The sequence below is a fragment of the Nannospalax galili genome, unplaced genomic scaffold (genome assembly GCF_000622305.1).
Source record: "Nannospalax galili isolate Female #2095 unplaced genomic scaffold, S.galili_v1.0 scaffold281, whole genome shotgun sequence".
Classification (NCBI taxonomy): Eukaryota; Metazoa; Chordata; class Mammalia; order Rodentia; family Spalacidae; genus Nannospalax; species Nannospalax galili.
In genome coordinates, this window is record NW_008349068.1 from 4,107,182 (window position 1) to 4,126,462 (window position 19,281).

General features: G+C 39.6%; 1 protein-coding gene across 1 annotated transcript in view; it reads left to right on the top strand.

The window, feature by feature from the left end:
- The window catches only part of Adam23 (ADAM metallopeptidase domain 23), a 164,652-nt gene extending 147,807 nt beyond the window's left edge, over window positions 1-16,845 (top strand). Inside the window, 2 exon segments of the mRNA XM_008846181.3 lie at window positions 6,155-6,245; window positions 13,236-16,845. Of these exon segments, the coding sequence (XP_008844403.1) occupies window positions 6,155-6,245; window positions 13,236-13,284 (140 nt within the window). The 3' untranslated portion in view covers window positions 13,285-16,845.
- Window positions 16,846-19,281: the final 2,436 nt, after the last annotated feature.

Genomic DNA, 19,281 nt, shown 5'->3' on the forward strand with positions numbered 1-19,281 from the left:
AAATAGAACCCTTGATTGACCTATTTCAGCTCTGAGATCCAGCACTTAAAATTTAAGCCAAAAAACTATATACTATACATTATAAACTATTTGTTCATTTAGTATTCTGAAAGATAGTATTTTCTTTTTTAAAAATGGAGGTTTTATATTTGGAATACCTTTCCAACCCAGTGTTTGCCTCCATAGTTTGAAAATCTGAGACAGTTTCTGTTATTTTGAATGCCAGTGCTTGGTCATGTTTGGAAACATCTCCACCACCTATATGTTGGTCTTTCTCTTTCCCTTCAGTGCTCTCTGTGACCTTTTCTGTTTTCTGTTGTGCCCCCTTCTTTTCTTCAAAGGACAGCTCAGGCTGTGTTTAGCTAATAATCTTAGACTCATTTGTATTATTTAACCCTGTGATAAAATAAAGTAATTGTGTGTTTGCCCATTAGGACTAGAGATCCAAGGCTCTCTATCTTCCTTTGGGAGAATATTTTACTACAAAGGTCCGTGAGCCACTATGAAGCCTTAAACAATTGTGATTTACAGTGTTGGGTCTTGGTTTTGTTCCATTGTGTTCATAGCATACAATCTGTAAGTACAGTCCTGTTGAAGTAAATCTGTTTTTGTTGGTAATGTGCCATGAAGTCAATACAATTTACACAGAACTTGTCCATGAGACAAGTGTCCATAAGTCCATTCCCTCTGTATTTGGACACACCAACCCTAAACAGTCTGACTCCCTACTTCAGCACCTGACTTCATCCAGTCAGTGAAGAGAAAATGTTGGGGATCTCTAGCCATTCCAGATCTATTTTCCAGTATTTGAAGGCTTTGCACAGGAGCAGTTGGGCTATGGAGTGTTTCTGCTCTGCAGTAATCTACCACTTGGTGGTCCGAAGCAATCTGTGCAGTTTTTCAGAGACCCCAAGAATTTCTCAGCACAAGTATATGCTGTAGTCTATAATTAAAGAACTAAACAGACATTTTTAATGACAGAAATCTAAACCTTGAAGTTATTTAAAATACACTTTCCAACAACTTCCCAAGTAAATCAAACTTAACTTTAAAGGTACTCTTGAATTGCAAAGGATTTTTACAAAATTGAATGATATAGTCTGCATTCTTAAAGACATTAGGCATATTTTGCAGTTTGAAAATTTTATAAATTATGTAGTAATGGTGAACTTATAATTAAAATATGGATTTGCTGTCATGCAGTTTAAATTACATTTAAATTTTAACTCATATCTGCTAGGAACTATAATTCAAATTGGATTACTTATGTGTTTAAAAGTATTTATAAGAGACTATGTTTTAAGTAGGGTATGTGGAGTTTGAAGATAAAAATTATCTCATGTATCTTCAAGGGGTATATCGATCTTGCCTACAAACTTTAAAGCAAAGATTTTCATATTTAACTAACTTTCAAAGCATTTCCTGAAGAGATTATTTTGTATGTTAGTGAAATTACTGTGTAATTTCTTCTTTTAAAAAAAGCCTTCGTTTTTCCTCCACACAGTGAACATGGCCACAAGCAGGCTCATAGGGGCTGTGGCTGGCACCATTCTGGCCCTAGGGGTGATTTTTGGAGGCACAGGGTGGGGAATAGAGTAAGCATCCTTATGAGTTTCTGAGTGTCTGTGTTTGATGCCTGGCGTATGAAGTGATGGTTGGAACCTGACCCTTTGATGTTTTTTCTTATTAATTGTTACCTGTGGTGGTGCAGATTGTGATGTGATTTGGATGTATTTATGTCTTGTGGTTTTTCTTGTGCAGTGTAGAACCTTCTCCTGTCTGGAACAATGTGGGGCATAAAACAATGTTGGGGTGCCCATGATATATTCATGATTATGGCAGTAGTCCAAAACTTACTTTGCTCCTCCACTTGAAAAAGCTTACAGACCTTAATTTTTTAAACTATTATTAATTGGCGAAATGCTTTTATGTAAGGGTTTTCATAGAAGTATTATAATGAATTACTTTTTGCCACTCAACTAAATCTATCCACAGAATTAGAAATACCAACACTTTTAGCACTTTTTAAAGATGGTAAGAATGATAGCCACTAATAGTCTCACTGTTTACTTAGAATGACACAGAAGGCTTTGGCTCAACTTTTCAAAAGAAGATATTAAGGATACTGCTTTCATTTTTGTTTTAAAACTGGTCAATAGTTCGATTTTTCAGTTTTCATAAATATTGGAACAAAGAGTATTAAGAACACAAAGATATTAAGTCCAAACCTGCATAATCTTAGGTGAACAGATAAAATTCACCTGGTGGGGTTTTCTTAAAGGGATCCAGCGTGTGAGTCAGTGTGTCGTGTGCCACTTCCCCATAGGCTGTCTCAGAAACCCAGCTTTCCTGGAGCTGTGTTTACACTGCTCTGGGGTGCTTCATCTGTATCCTCAAAATACCTTTAGTTCTCCAGGTCACTACTTTCTGAGATTTCTGATTTGTAAACTAGAAGATATCAGGGTGCATGTGTCTTTCCATTACTTAGAGAATGTTTGTGTATGAAGAAGTCACCTTTCAGAGTCTCTTTTCTATTTACTGGGGTTCTGGTAACACTTCATAGTGACCAAGAAGTGAGTTGCCAGGGTCTCAAGGAGTCACTAGACATCCTTTACTCAGATAGCCCAAGCCACGTGCATCTATACTATCAGCATGGTCCTCGGTTCTACTGGATTCAGGACACAGATGCTCCATAGTGGAGTCAGGATATCTGGGCTAGGTAGGGAGCAGGTAGGGAGCAGATGAACCTGCTCTCCTGTAGATGGAAGGACTGGCCAGACTTTGAGCTTTTCTTTATTATTTTTTGAGGCAGGGTCTTACTGTATTGCTTATTCTCATCTGAACTCACTGTGTAGCCCAGGCTGGCCCTGATCCTGCAGCAGTCCTCCTGCCTTAGCCTTCCTAGTGCTGGGGAGTACAGGTGTGAGCCACCATACCCAGTTTAGCCTTGGGTTTTATAACTCATTTGATCAGTATGGTCTGTGAAGTTAGTTGGCCCAGGAGAAGGAGAATCACTGGAAAAGAGCTCTTGTTTTTCATAAAGAAAGTAAAGTTTATGACAGAGCTAAATTGTGTGTCCTATAAAGTTGCCTCTTAAGACTGTTGGCTAGTGACTGAGGGCCAATTATATATATATGAAATTCTTCCAGGAAGAAGGGTAGTTTTCTAAAGATCTCCCCAAATATGTTTTTTTACACTACTTAATAGCCATAATTTCAGTACTGTCAGAGGTACTAGTAGCTGAAGTGGTGAATTCATCATCCTTCCCTAAAGTCTTAGAGATGGGCAGAATGAAAAAGTCTTTGTTGTGAAACAGTCCTGTTACCAGTCCTTGTTCCACCATCCTCTCCAGTCTTGGTTTGTTGTTCTTTCTGTTTGTGACAGGTAAGTTCTCCATAAGTGTAATATTTTTTCCTAAATATAGATTTGCTATTCTTGCTTTATGAACTGTTTTTCTAGTGGTTTACTGATTTTTCCTTCATATTCCATTTTTCATAATTGCTAAGTAATCAATTAAAAAAAAAATAAAATCAAGCCGGGTGTGGTGACACATACCTTTAATCCCAGCACTCGGGAGACAGAGGCAGGCAGATCTCTGTGAGATCAAGGCCAGCCTTTTCTACATAGCATGTTCCAGGCCAGCTGAGTCTGAGTCTCCTGAGTAGAGAGACCCTGTAAATAAATAAATAAATAAATAAATAAATAAATAAATATTAAAAAGGTAGGATTGTATAGCATAACAAAGTTTCAATACTTCTTGTCTTAGTTGATAGTGCATGTTCCTTTAGTCAATAAGGTTTCCGTGGACAGATTTAATTAAAAAATATTCTCCTTAAGTTTGTAATTCTAGATCAGGAGTCACTTCTCATAAATTATGTTTTAAGTCTGATCCCAACCTGTGTTTTCTGGGCTAGCAAAGTACACATCATCTGGAATATAGAGACCACACATGGTGCTGTGTTTTTTGAGTGTTTTTTGTTTTTTTTTTCAAATTTGATTCACTGAGGAGAAGTGGGGAAGAGCTACATGGACGAGAATAATGTTTCATCAGAGCAGGCATTTGCAAACTTTTTGTAAAGGGCCAGATGGCAATAGTTTTGTCTTCTGCCAAAACTTTTCAATATCGCTATCTCAGCATAAAAAGCAGCCATCAACAGCATGTACGTAAATAAGCATGGCTCTGTTCTGATAAAATGTCTTTGCAAAAACAGGTGATGAGGACAGATGTGGGCTCCAGTTTGCTGACCTTCAAGTTAGAGCACAAGTCTTGAGATCAGACAGATCCGTGTTCAGATCTTGCTTCCATTTCCTATTAACTTTAGCACCCCTATTTCCTCATCTATTGAGCAGAATAGTCCAGGTTCCCACCTCATGTGTTCTCTTGTGAGGACCAAATGAAATGATCTCTGAAATGCTCGAAACTGGATAGACTAAGTGCTCACTCTCCAGTAGCACAAAGGCTTGTATTGCTCTCATTGCTGTTACTCATTGTTATGAAGAGTGATTGTGATTGATGGTCTGTAGACCCTTGGTGATTCAAAAGCATGTCAAGACCCAGGCCCTAGAAGAGATCCCTCTACTGGGACTCCACTGTACCATCCTCCACCTACCCACTTATGCCTATAGTACTGTGTGACTTCTGGGCAAACCGTCATGCACAGTTGTAGTGCTTCCAAAAGTACTCACAGTTGAGGGCCCTGATGTGAGCAGAAAAGAGAATCTGTTATATAGAAATGAATGTCTCTAATGAAACTAACAAAGTTGGCCATGTGACTTATGGACAGGTATGTGTAGTTAGCACAGAAAGTATTGTCTTATTAGGGGCATTGCACCTGCATATCAGCACCCTGGAGGATGTCGAATTTGAAACTGTTCTTAGTTTAAACATTGAAACTAAATGTAACTTTGCTTTAATGTTTTAATGTGAAGTGAAAAATGGGGTTACTGTAATCTCTTACCTTTTTTGTCCTTGCTGTTGTTTCTGAGACAGGGTCTCCCTGTGGCCCCAGCTGGCCTGGAGCTTGCTATGTAGACCAACCTGCCTTGATCTCACAGAGATTCACCTGCCTCTGCCTCCCAAGTGCTGGGATTAAAGGTGTGCATCACCACGCCACCTTGTTACCCATTTTTAAAAGTTGGTAGACACTTCCCCTTCTATTTTCTTTCCTGTTGCTCGTCCCACTTCTTTTATGTCTCTGAGTCTCAAATTTCTCTTAATAATAATTGGGAATTTAAAAGATACTTTAATAGAATGTAAGGAATCATTTTTTCCATTTATTTTTTGCTTTCAAAAATTTTATTATATGTGTCTGTGTGTATTCCGTGCATGTATGCAAGTTTAAGTGCACCTGTTTTGTGCAGTGCCCTCGGAGGACAGAGGGGGAGTTGGATCTCCTCGAACTGGCATTGTGGATGGCTGTTAGCCACCATGTGGGTGCTGGGAATCGAACCTGGGTCCTCTGCAAGAGCAGCCTGTGCTCTTAACTGCTGAGCCATCTCTCCGGCCCCGATTTTTTCCATTTCTTTCAAATTACCCAAATAAGTTTTACATCTCCTCCTTGCCTTGCCTCTTCAAGCCCATTTTAGGAGGTTTAACACTGTAAGAACCAGGAAGAAGTGTTCCAGAGCATGGCTCCAAGACAGATCTTCCTTGGTAGCCTCCTTTCAACTTCTAAATTTTGTCTATTTCCTAGTACAGCATAAAAAAGCACTCTGAGTATGGTATGTTGCTTGGAAGAGCACTTCCATGCAGTGATTTCCCTGCTTCCCATGCTCTCCCTTGGCAGTCAGGTTGAGCTAATCTAATGTAATCATGCTCTTTATATGAATGTACATGTTTGATTTATATTGGGGGAGGGGAAGAAGAGACATACTATGTGCAAGGGAAGCAAGTGGGGCCGATTTACTTCCAGTTCTGAAGAATCTAATCTAATGGAACTTTGCTTCAATGGTGCAGACTTGTTAGACATATCAGTCCAAGCACTCACTGGCAGTAGCATCTAAGTGGGATTAAGTTAAGTCAAGAAAGCAATCTAAGCACTTAGGGAGCTGTTACAGTGGGGCTTTATTTTCCAAAGCTGCTTACCTGCCTTTCCTTTGTGGTAATCAAAGTAGTTGGCTCATATGACTTTCTTCCCATGATCCTTTGTCACAGGTCCTAGTGCCACCAATCTCATAATAGGCTCCATCGCTGGTGCCATCCTGGTAGCAGCTATTGTCCTTGGGGGCACAGGCTGGGGATTTAAGTAAGCAATGCCGCATGTCTTCTTCTCTGTGGCTCTGGCACCTCTCTTCTCTGCTTACATAACCACATTTTGAGTTCCTGCTACGAGACTTTCAGTGTTAACATCACAACTGCAAAGATTAAATACTTTCACTTAGAAGTGGGTTAGAAAAGAAGAGAAATAGAACCTCAAATGTCATCTTCATGCGAATGGGGAAACAGCTTGGAGCAAGCCTTTAGAGACACATTGGTTTATGTATAATCAAGGACACATGTATTAGAAAGAAATACATATAAATTCCTCTTTCGATCTGTTAGAAACTGGTTTATAGCCCACTGAAATGTTTTATAAGCTCAGTCACCAGGTGGCCATTGCTTTTCATGTGTCACTTTGTAAGTTGAAAAACATTATTTATTAAAATACATTCAAAATATTTTTATTAGTTCCATAACCAGCTGGTTTCAAATTAGAATTTGAAGCCAATGGCTTTGTGACATTTACTATTTTTTATTAATGCACTAAGAGTGATATAACTGACAGGACTGGTATGCTTCCATAGTGACCTTTTAGTTTGGATTGTATATTGATAACTAAGATTGCTAAAGTAGACCATACTGGATAATCAAAAATAAACTTTAATTCTGCTTACAGTTTTTAAACTTGATTTATCTAGTTTGGCTATTTTGTACCTCAGGTTCATTGGATAAGCACTTCTATAACTTTTTGTGCCACGGTGACTTGACTTTTATATTTGTAGGTAAGCTCTCCTCAGCCAGATAATCTCTGTGATAATTAGTTTCATACAGATCAGTTGGAACAAGTTTAAGTTGGAAGTAAAACCAGTAGCCCAATTCAGGCTCCCCTTTCCCTCTATCCAGCCACTCAGTGAGAAAGGTTTGCCCCGAACTAGTTGAATAATGACCTTTGTGATAATCCTTATTCTGTTTTATATTTGGAATCTTGAATTCTGTACACTTAAATCGGCTAAATGTTAGTATTAAAAACTGATCACAAAATGAAAATTATCAAGATAAGATTTAAATAAATTTGACATTTTCTGCTAATTTGTTATGGTGTTGAGCTTTGATGAGGAAGCCCATAGTGTGGGAGTGGCTTCCACTTGGAAACATTATCAAATGATGCTTGGTTTCTACACAGATATCTATGAAATTGGGCTTCTTTAGTGAAATAGTAACTTTGGCATCAGCATGCTTGCAGAAACATATGAACAAATGGGTGCCTGATATTTGGATTTCTCATCTTGGCATTAACAAGGCATTGTCCAGACTATGGGTCACTGAGGTGTCATCTCTGAAATGGTGTTTATCTTTGGGCTGGCCTCACTCCCGCTGAAATTTTCCTTAGTGTCTCACAACTGTGACGAAGTCAATGTATATTATAGAAATCCTGTACTCTATTGATTCACAATGCTTCCTTCTTTAAAAATAAATATGCCCCAAGAAAAGGAAGTTTGGCTCTTTCCCTGGCGCATACCTTCTTGGCATTAAGAAATGTCCTTTCAAAGGCCCAAGAAACCATCTCTCTGCATCATTACCATGCAGCCCCATGTGATGCCAAATGTACCATTTCTGCACTTGGAGATAAGAGCACTGTTCTGTAGCAGGACCTCAAAACAGCGGCCTGGCTAGCTCACAGCTTGAACTGCATGATTTTTGGGGAGAAGCCTTATCATTGTGTCTATAAGTGGATTAGTCTTGTCCATATGATTTATATCTGAGAGAGATGTCTAGTCGTCAGAAGATCAGGGCATAATGTGAGGGGTTTGCAAAGAGTCACAAAGGAGGTTCAAGCTGGCCTCCACTGACTCTGTGTGGGAACTGTGGTCGAGGTACATGTCTGGATGAGATAAGTCAAAACTCCTTGGCACTTCTGTGACTTTAATGACTGCCTTAAAGGAAAATACTGAAGATAGGCATACAGTAATGTGAAGTAAATATTTCCATGCCTTGAAGATAAAAGATCAAGAATGATTCCCAAATGTCTAATGTATGGAGTTTAAATTTGGAGAGGTGCTTGCACTTCTTGCTGCTAGATGCTACATGATTTGCTTTTGATCTTATAGTAGCTGTGTGGCTTATATTAAGCCTAAAACTATTACTCCTACCTTGCAATAAAAGACTTTCAGTGCTGAATGATAATGTTTAGGTTTCCCACCACTTAGGCAATTTTGGAGACTACTAGAGATCATTTGAAAGTGTTAAATTGAAAGCCTTTGAGAGTTTCTGAGTTTCAATGTAAATAAAAAGTTTTCTTTAGAAGCTGAAATTGAAAATAGTTTGCAAAGAAGATTGTTCTAAATATTGCTATTGGGAACCCTTCCTGAAATTGGGACTTATTCCTAGAAGAGAAATCAGCAAAATCACCTGAAGAATTTGAGGGTATGTAAACCAAGATTAAAGAAACAGGTGTAAACTGCTTAGAGGAGGTAGCACTTTTTTCTAATGTCACGTTCCTTTAGGTGTAATATGTTGAGTAATTTAGATTTGGGAGCAGGTCATCCCATCCATCCTCGACCTGCACAGGTAAGGTAAGCACATTAAAATGAGAAGTCAGCTGTGCTGTCAGCCTTGATACTGCCTGACTTTCTTACTGATTTTTTTTTTCCTTAGATCACATTGCTTCTGAATTAGGCGATTAAAAAACATGAGCAGATGTGGACATATGTGAGTGGGTGCAGTTTCGTGTATAGAAAGTGATGGAATCTATTAGTCTGGAGAGATAGCTTAGTGGTTAAGAACACTGGCTACTTTTGCAGAGGACCTAGGTTCAGTTACCAGCACCCACATGGTGGCTAACAACTGTCTGTAACTCCAGTTCTAGGGGCATCTGATGCCCTCTTCTGACCTCCACGGGCACTGCATGATACAGGTGTACTTAGTATACATGCAAGCAATATACTCATACATATAAAAATATAATAAATAAAATTTAAAAAGAAAGTGATGGAATTTATCAAAATTATTGTGATCTAAAGTTCACACAAATTTAAGTTTCTTCTTTTCAGTCAAATAATAGAATCTGAAATATTTGCTTAATGCACACAAGGCTTCCATATGTGAAGTTGTAGAGTTTTCAAAAAGAAACAAAAATGTTCTTTCTTTGGTTGGAGGCTTGTTATTTTATCTATTGAGATATCTTGAGCAATGTAATGGGTATGTTAGTAACATTGCTTAATCCCATATTCCATGGTCCAGAAGTCTCAGGATATTAAGGGATGATTTAGGATCCCAGGTGTTTAGGGTCTTATGCTTAACCCTGACATGTCTTATAGAAACTGAACACAAGTACATGGCACACCAACTGCCCACCTTCTCCCCACATCTGCATTTATTTTTACCCCATGTTCTGTTCTGCGTTATCACCTACACACAGAATGAAGGTGTGAGCTGTGGTAGGATTGCCAGCCTCTGTCCTGGTTGACTTATGGGGTCCCTGACATAACGCTGAATAATAACACTGCTCAATTAAACTGCCAGAGCTGTTGTTTTTACTGGATGTTGAAACACATGAAGTAAATGACAGATCATTTCAGTAACCTCTTCCCCAAACTTAGGAAAAATGAACTGTGAATCTTGCGTACGTATTTAAAAATTGACAGAGTTGCTGTTACTAACTTGAAGGATACTATTTAAGCCCCCCTAAATTTGAATATAGGAATTTAAATGTGAGCAATGCCCACAACATTTATCAGTACCACAGGTAACAGCAAAGGACGGAGAGAAGTTCTTGGCAATGGTGGGAAAAGAACATGAAGGTGACGGTGAGGAAGTTTGTGGACAGTACCCACCTTATGGGTTCCAGGGTGAATGCTGAGCTCTTCTTCCATATTCAAATGCCTTCATGATTATAATCCCATCACATGTCCAACTATCCCACCTGATTTCCATGGGAGCCGGTAGCAAAGTGGGTTTCCACCGCTGCCAACAGAGGCCATACTAGCCTGTCAGAGCATCTCCCAACAAGGCATTTATTTAACAAGCGCTCAGTTAGCACATATGGTTCCCTCTCTCTGAGAAATCACTCGAGTTCTAAATTCATAGAGCCTTCTTTTAGCTCAAAGCCATTTTGTTGGCCTGTGTTCTGCTTGGTTGCATTTGTTCTCCAAAGAAAAGATCTCCAAGGTCCTCCTATAAAATGACAGTTGAAGGACTATATTCAAAGAAGTAACTTAATCTTGATAATTACATTGTCCCCCAAAAGTCAGATGTCTTTTTTATGGGTGAGGCAAGGTATTTTGATTTTTACAGTTAGGAAATGGAATCAGTTTTAACCAGATTCTCCATGAGCAAAGCAACCAAGCTACTGCTTTTCTAAACTCCATGGTCATATTCATTGCAAAACAAGAAGCCAGAGTCCCTTAATGTCCCAGACTCCAGGTTAGGCACTTTCTTCTTCATGCTTCAGCACATGAGCATGGTGCCAGGCTGACCAGGAAGACATGAATTTCTTGACTCAGCCCCCAAGGACAGGAGCTCAGTCTAAGGTAACCTAGAGACTGGATGAGGGGATCTATGACTAGTGACACACAGGGGGATTGAGATACGAATGTGACACTAGTAAGTGACAGCAACTCTAGATCTTTATAAAAAGAACTGTAGTGGCTACTGTTACCCAGAATTTCAATTTTGTATAGATGTGTATGTATATAATATGTACAGATAAAAATCTAGGTTTTTCAGAAGCATCAAAATTTGATTAAAAATAGTGTCACTATAGGCTTATGGAGTGTATTAATATTTTATAATGATCCAGAAATGTCTTACAGGTTGTGATAAGAAAGATGCCTTCTAAATCTAGTGAGCAGAGAGAATTCAGAGGAAACTGTTTTGGAAGGAGCCAACAAAGACCCGTCTATGGCAGTTTGACTTTCACATTAAAATTGAATAAAAAGAACTTTGCTTTCATTTAGAAAATTCAGGACAGGCAGCGCTCAACATAGAGTGGCCCACAGTGGCACTATGGTTTGCCCATGAGGAAGCCCCACAGTGGGCTTGTACAGTGGTGTCCCTCTCTGCTCTCATCTGTGCCCCCCACTGCCCACCCCATATACTCTAGCTTGTTTTCCCCCAGGCTGGGACATCAGTGGAAGAGAAAAGGTCCTGCAATTCCCCATTGGTATTGTGTAGTGGAAACATATGGTTCCACAGGCTAATTTGGTTTCTCAGTCCAGTCAAAGAACTCAATAACCCTTTAGAACATTACTTCTATAAAAAGTGAGATCTAAGCTTCAAAACTGACTTTTAAAAAAGGAGCACACACTTTTGGACACTGGAAGTTTCCTGGGTGCCAGACCAAAATGGAATTCCATATTCCTATTTAAGAATAAACCCTGTTGTTGTTATGACCTTGGATGTGTCATCTTGACATTCCCTGCATTTGAATGAGAGAATTTAGATGTGGACAGTATGAGCATTTCATATGCTGTGCCAGTTTGGTTTATTTTTTCCTCTGTGTTTGGAGAAGTTGAGGAGATGTTACTTTAAATGCTTCTCCTGAGTTCTAACAATACATAGCTGGCTATGTTAGGGCCTCCAATCCTCTGTAATTCCTCGAAGTTAGCAATCAATGTGTCTTTTACATGAGTCGCCACTGGGAAATACCACTCCTTAGACATCTGCTCCAGAAGTAGGAAGTTTGGTAACAGATGCAAGTTTTGAGCCTTGCAGCAAGCTAATTGGTGGAAAGCACATTATGGAGACTTCCCATTCAGTCCCTCCTGTGTCTGCTATCCAATCAACTATGCCTGCTCTTTAGATCATTGATGCAAAAGGACTGGGTGGCAAGAAAAGACAGTTGCTTTCATGCAAAGAGCATTTGCTGAAATGCATTAACTTGATAGGCCAATGTACCACACGTTTAAATCTTTATGAGGATGTTTCAATGAAAGAATTTAAGAAATAAAAGGGGGGTATGTTAATGATTGACATTTCAAAAGAGGAGCATCAAAGTGGTCATTTGGGGAAAAATAAGAATTTTGCAGGACATCTTTTTACATATTTTAAGCTTTGGTAGTCTTTCTGTTTTGATCAACCTATGGGGGAGGAGGAATCCGTTGTAAAATTTTGGTGCTTAGGGTCTGTAAAGGCATCTGGCTGGCCCTGAGTGAGTGAGCAGGAGAATGAAGGACCTGAGGGCTTCTCAGCCTCTGGTTTTGCATGATGCCTCAGTGGCAGCAGCATTGCACCCGCCAGTATGCAAACTAATGCATGAGCCCCTTGCTTGATGCCCCACATGAAGCCAGATCACGGGGAGGTTGCAACCAACTCATGTTGTTGCCTTGTTGTGTCTTGCTGGTTCTTTTTATTTTTTTTCCTCTTTAAACACAGGAGCCACTTTTAAGGAGACTGGACGCTGTGAGAAAGGCATTTAACTTCTTCTTTCAATAAAGCTAAACTGCTGCATTTACTTGACTAATCTGAGCCTGTGTCCATTCTCCTGAGTGTACCACCCACCTGTGCACTCTGGCTATCAGCTTTCTACTATGAAAAGTGCTGGTTCCATAGTGGGGAAAGACCTCACACACCCAAGGCAGAACTAACCAAACAGAGCAAGGCTTTTCTTTTGCTGCTCGGTGAGAACCTCAGCATTGTGCAGAACTCTGGAGGCTTGGAGGAAGCAGCTCCAAGACCATCAGGATTTTTCTTCTCCCATGGGGAGAAAGGGAAGACACTTCCCTGTAGTATTTTCCCCTAGTGAAGTGGCAATGTCATTTACTCCCAAAATAAGAGACAAATCTGTGATTGAAAATGAACAATTCGAAGTTTCTTTTGGTCTTCACAAGAGTTTGTAGTCTCACGGGGAGTGTAGATAGTCAAAAGCATTGACTCTTCTGACTCCCGGTTGCCTTGGGGGCTGCTCTGTGTGAGCTGCTTACTCTGCTCTGGAATTAGCATCCTTGTCATGATCATCCTCTTTCTCCCATCATCATCTGACTAATGTTGTGGAATTTTTTCCCCTCTGCTTGCATCTTCTTTTGACACACTCTGGAAGAAATGTCAAGAAGAGGAGGTTTGATCCTACCCAGCAAGGCCCCATCTGAATCAGCTGTACTGGATGAACACCACCTTGTATTGTTGGGTTTTTGGTATGACATCTTTGCAGCCACGCTGCCAGAACTACTAAGTCTGTAAACAAGACCATTGGGTAGTAATGACTACAGAGCTAAAATTGGGGTGGTGGGAATGAGGTACAAGAAAACTCTCCCAGAAGTAACTTCAAGGAAACCCTTCCACCATCTGTCAATAAGGGGAAGGTGCCTAAAGACCATATCATTAAAAATAACTGCTCAGAATTCTTTATTTTTCTTTTTAACTAAAGGAGAAAGGAGCAACAAAAAGTGCAATAAAAGAACCATTAAAATAGAAAATCATTTTCCCCTTAGCCTGCTGGCACTTAATGTCTCCTAAATGATTTGGCATGATTTTTTTTCTTTTACTATCAATGACAAACTCCAGTGGCATGAAGATCCAATTTTGGAAAGGGTAAAAACTGCATGGCATATATACAACAACAGCTAGCAAGCCAATCTTCTGCAAAACCTACAGTGGATTCCCAAGGGGAAGATGACAGACGAATGCACAGAAGCTTCCTGGGCCTGGAAAATGCTTCCCCAAGCACCCCACCCCCCACCCCCATAACCCTTTCCTGTGCCCTACGTAGCCTGCTGCCCAATCAAGACCAGCCCATGGCAGAACTCAGCTGGAACGTGCTCTTGTTAATTCACTTTTCCCATCATTTTCTCTCCTGGACCAAGCATCGTTTGGAAATGGGAGCTGGAATTTGAACAATGCTATTGTATAGTTCTTTTATAAATGTAAATATGAAAACGAGATTTTGACATGTCATTTTCACTTGTCTGTATTGAAATCTTTTTCTTGTATAGATTCTCTAAATTTGAGTTTGTTGCTTACACCCCATCTTTTTTGTTGTTTTCTCTTCTTTCCTTCTTTGCTCTCGTACGACATGTCCAATAATTGTTGGGCTTGCTTAAAAAGACGGGTGTAGTCCCAGATGTAGGGAGTTTGGGCACAAAACAACTTAAAGCTAGGATGCTTGAAACCAAACATAAGCAAAAACGGGGAGGCCACAAACAAAACAACCTCATCAAGAACACAGTCATGTGAATGTGACTATATATGTACTGATGAGTCTAAATTTTTTTTGATGTCATCATAAACATGTATATAATGTAAGAAAATAGAGATCCTCTCAAATTAATCACAAAAGTGCCAAGCTCATGATTTTAGTGATTTTGGTTTTGAGTTTTGACGATTTTCTTTCCCGGTCTTTAATGTGAAAGGAGGGTAAACTTAAAGCCTTAAATTAAAAAATAATAGTTTTTAAATGTTGGAAATTTGGAAAGAAGTCAAGCTTTCCATTCTGTCCCCATCTATTTTTGCCACATTTCACTCACGCTTCATCTTTCTGCCTGAGGATCCATGTGGTAGACCCCATTGTGGCCGTGGTAATGGCAGCAGAGTGGCAGGTCTCCTTCTGATTGTTTCTGGCTCTCATTCTGTGTGGTGATTTCAGGAAACTTGCCTGAGCCGAAGCATTGTGCTGACCAGTAAAATGCTTCTCTGGATTGAAATGGGAGTACACCATGTATGAATTCATTCTTTGTGGGTACGATCTTGGAGCTCCAACCCCCCGCCAAGTTTCCTTCACTCTCACCCATTTCTCCTTCAAGTACTGCCAAGACAGCTTCCATTGAAGTGTCAGGTGAAAAGCTATTGAAGAAATTTGGTTCCGGCTTCATTTTAGATGTACAGACTTGTACAGAATGACTTCAGTGAGCTCTACTGCTCCAGAGCCCCCACTTCTCCACTGTCCTCTTTTTTAGGAAGAAGACATGCAGTTGTACTATGCATTTCTTCTTGGCACTGAGTTACTCACTAGATTTAGCTCTAAGTCCTTTCCCAGCAAGATTCATGACATGTTTTACAACTTTTTCCTTGACTAGAAAGAATGATTTCCTAAAAATAGACTGCTTAAAACAGTGGAATTTCCCTTCCTCCCCCCAAGATATATTTAAACATTGAAGTTTCACACTCATAGAGCAGAAACCTTAATTTCCATATGCTTCCACAGACCATAACCTAATATTTTAATCCTGTTATGGCTTTCTGAGTACTAGGTGCTATACAGGTATGCAGTCTCTCTCTTGAACTTGCTATGTTTATATTGTAATAACAGGGCTATCTATAAGCCTTACTCCTGGTTTCATAAGACACAAGTTGTATCCTTTACTTATTGGCGATAGCTCTTTCAGCTTGGAGGAGGGTTGGAGGAAACTCAGATTACTTGGTATCTCTTATCTCTCTGCCTGTTGCTACACTGCTTAGCCAGTCGTCTTCACTAGGAGATACCAAGTGGCTGCTAACCACACCATACGCATTTCACTACTATTTCAGAGGCACCATGGTGACTTATCCGACTCAAAATCATGCCGGTTACAAAACAGAGATCTCTATTGTTAACTTTTGAGCATTTCACAAAAACATTGTAAATGTGCGATGTTATGTTTTAAATCAGACCACAGTGGTCCCCAAATATTATGTAAATATGGCAAATGTCAATGTAACTTTTTGTTACACTGGCAGTTTCATAGGTAAACAAACCTATGCTCCAATGTTATTTATGTATATGTAAAATACACAAGCTTTAAGCTATATGTGTGTGTGTGATTCAAAAGGTAGTGCAGCCATACTATAAACAGGGGTACAATCATTTGGGTGGTCTTAGGTTATGTCGTTTTGAACTCTTTGCTGCATTTTCTCTGGCATATGCCGTTCACTTGCTGGTTTTTGTGGTGTGAGTACTCCTTTTTACTAATTTGAGTTAAAAAACCAGAAGCCTATCACTTTAATGTTACCCAGCAAGAGTGTTAAGTGATGAGCAAGTTCCCATTTCACCTGCTATACTTTTGCTGTGATGATTAATGGTACTGGGATGAGGAAAGGGGTGCTAACTTCATTGCTCACCTGGGATCTTGCATGAGCCCACTGAATTAGAGCTACTCCTACTGATAAGTGAGCAGTACAGATAGGTGCATGTTACAAAACATGAATCATAGAAGGGTGGAGTTTTGGCAAGTGATGTGTGTTTTCTTTCGTTTTCATTTTTACTATGCAAAGATGGGAAATGCACAAGCTTTTCAAAGACATGTCTGAAGAACTTTACAAATGATACTTGAACTCTTTAGTCATCCCATCACATTTCATGGTTATTGTTGCTTCCGTTGTTAATTTTCATTTCCCCCTAATTTTAACAGCTTGTAATGTTTAAACGTACAACTGGAGCTTTTGTTTGAAGTTAATAAACTTCTATCTTCTTGGCTGCCTATGAATGGGATTCAGTCATCCTTATATGCATCTTAGTTGAGTATGTATTAAAACTTTTACTAATGTAGAATGTTGTAGCTTTGCGCTTTGATCTGTTTTTCTTAAATCTTTTTGTGTGTGTGTGTTTTCTTGCACTGTTGATGAAATAGCCATGTGCCTGAAATCATCTGAGTTTTAGTACCAGTCTCAATCAAAGGTTCACTGAAAATTGAAGCAGTCAATGGAGCAAAATAAATCTTTGATCAATGATAAACATGTCCCTGGTTAGGACTCAGTTTTATTGGGTTCAGTGGAAATTCTTTGCATTTTGTGAATCAAATAGCAAAAAGAACCACCATGGGAATCATACCATTGTTTATTTTATTTTATATTTTTAGTGTCTATCTTCTGAGTTTAATGAGTAACATCTACACTTTGACTTGGTACCAAATTAACAATGAAGGTACACACACACACACACACACACACACACACACAGGAGGAGAGAGGAAGGTGGAGGGAAGAGGAAGGGGAGAGGAGGAGGAGGAAGAGCAGGAGGAACAACCACAACAGCAGCAGCAGCACCTGGTTTAGGTACATTACATCATCAAAAACATTTGAGTAAAGTGTTTCCTGACAGCTCATATGAAATTGGCCAGCAATTTATACTCGTTCCTAGTGAATGTTTTCAGTGTGTTTCTCTGCACCCCACTGCCATGCCTCATTTATCTGTGGGATACAACATGACACGACACACATGGATGCTGTGTTCCTTTCATCATGAAAGTCTTGGGTTTTTCATTTCCTGCAGGATGCTCTCCGAAGGTCGCCAACTTTTCTGACCTCACCCCTACTTACTTTCCTAGCCTCTCTGACTCTCATCTTCTCTTAGTCATCTGAAGTCTCCCCAAAAGAACCTCTGCTACCCAAATCTGAATAATCATCTTTAAATTTTATGTCCATTATTCATTTGTTTCTATGTAATTTCGGGGAATAAAGGAAATGCAGAAACAGTTAAAATAACACAAATGGTGTGCTTAGGAAAGTAAGTCCAGAGTTCATTTATATTTGACTTTAAAGGAATGATCTGATTTTTTGATATGCTGCCCTTTAAGTCATTCTGTTGAAGTTGACACTGAAACGAGTTCTCCATGCTCCCTTGGTAACTGACTGAGAAAACTGACCCAGAAACTGGAAACTCCCTAGGTAAGAGAACAGCTGCCCTGGGGTTAAAAACTGGCTGTGAATAATTGAGTTGATAATCCATATTCTCAAGATAGAATTCTTGAATAACTGAAAATTTAAGGTAGCTGTCCTATAGGTTAAAACAAAAGTGTTAAAGACTTCTCAATTTATTCATTCACCAAATAATAAGTCTGTCTGCCAGGAACGCCTGGAAACTGAAGGAACACAAGAAAATTCTAGCCTAAGGTTGTTCATAGTTAAGCAGAAAGAGAAAAATTTAAAGTACAATTCCCTGATTCCAAAGCAAAATAAATTTTTTTTAGAACTGAGAGTAAAAAAGAAAGTGGTGGGCAGGTAAGGATACAGGAAGGCTTCTGGACAAAAGTAAGTTTTGAACTATCTTGAAAGATATCTATGGTGGGGCGTGGTGGCTCACACCTTTAATCATCTCTGTGAGTTTGAGGCCAGCCTGGTCTCCATGGCGAATCCAGGCCAGCTGGGGCTACAGGGAGACCGTGTCTCAAAAAGACCAAAAAAAAAAGAAAACAATTCCAACAGCTAAGAAGATTTTGTTTCTCATTAAGGAAAAAAAGTTCATCACTCTAATAAAATGAAAAACATACTCAAGATACAAGAAGCAACATATACAAAACCAGCGGAAGGAGCCAGACCTCTCCTTAGGGTAGGTAGAGCTAAGTGTCGGATGCACTTTCCTTCCCACCTTTAACAAACACTGTGGCCCTAAGTGCACAATGATGAGCTCTCAATTTTGTGGGCAAGATGCACCCTTTAAGCATAATGTGATCATTCCCAATAGGATGTGAAGTGCTTCATGAGTGGAGGACAGCTTTATCCTTGCTCCTGGGATTAGAAGGGTTTCAGTGAGGAGGTGGGTTGTCAGGAAAAGACTGTGCCTATGCCACATACAACGTGGCCTTAAGTCCACGTTATAGTCAACAACGGCACATTCATTTTTGTAGGGGGAGGTCTATTCATAAATTCCTTGGAAGTAGAACAGCCTGTAAGGTCAAGATCTAATTATTCTAGATCTCTGGGTATTGTGCCTGTGCCAAGGTTCTGATGTCCATTAGAACCTCATGTTTTTAGTTTCCCACTAAGATGCTCAACATGAATCAGTCTTCCATGCCTAAGATGATCAGTAACGACAAAGAGGACTTCTTGACCTGGACTATAAACCTTACAATATTTTTTTCCATAAAGATTCCTGGCTAAGGTCAGTCTAGAGTGAGGGGGTGGATAAGAAGATTCACAAACAGTTCAGGCATCATTTAGTAAGACCTCCCATTAATGAAAGGTCAAAATCATTTCCCAAGGGCAACCACTCCTCCAGACCATCTACAATTAGGATTTGCCTATCTGCTATGCCTTAGAGAGAAGGTTATCATCTTTGAACCTTTTCAGAAATCAATTAGTAGTTCTGGCTTCTTTCCTAGGACAAGTTCTTGGCCACACATGTGACTTCTGAAGGGAAAGGAGAGGAAATACCGTCGTCTCTTGTCGTCTCTTGT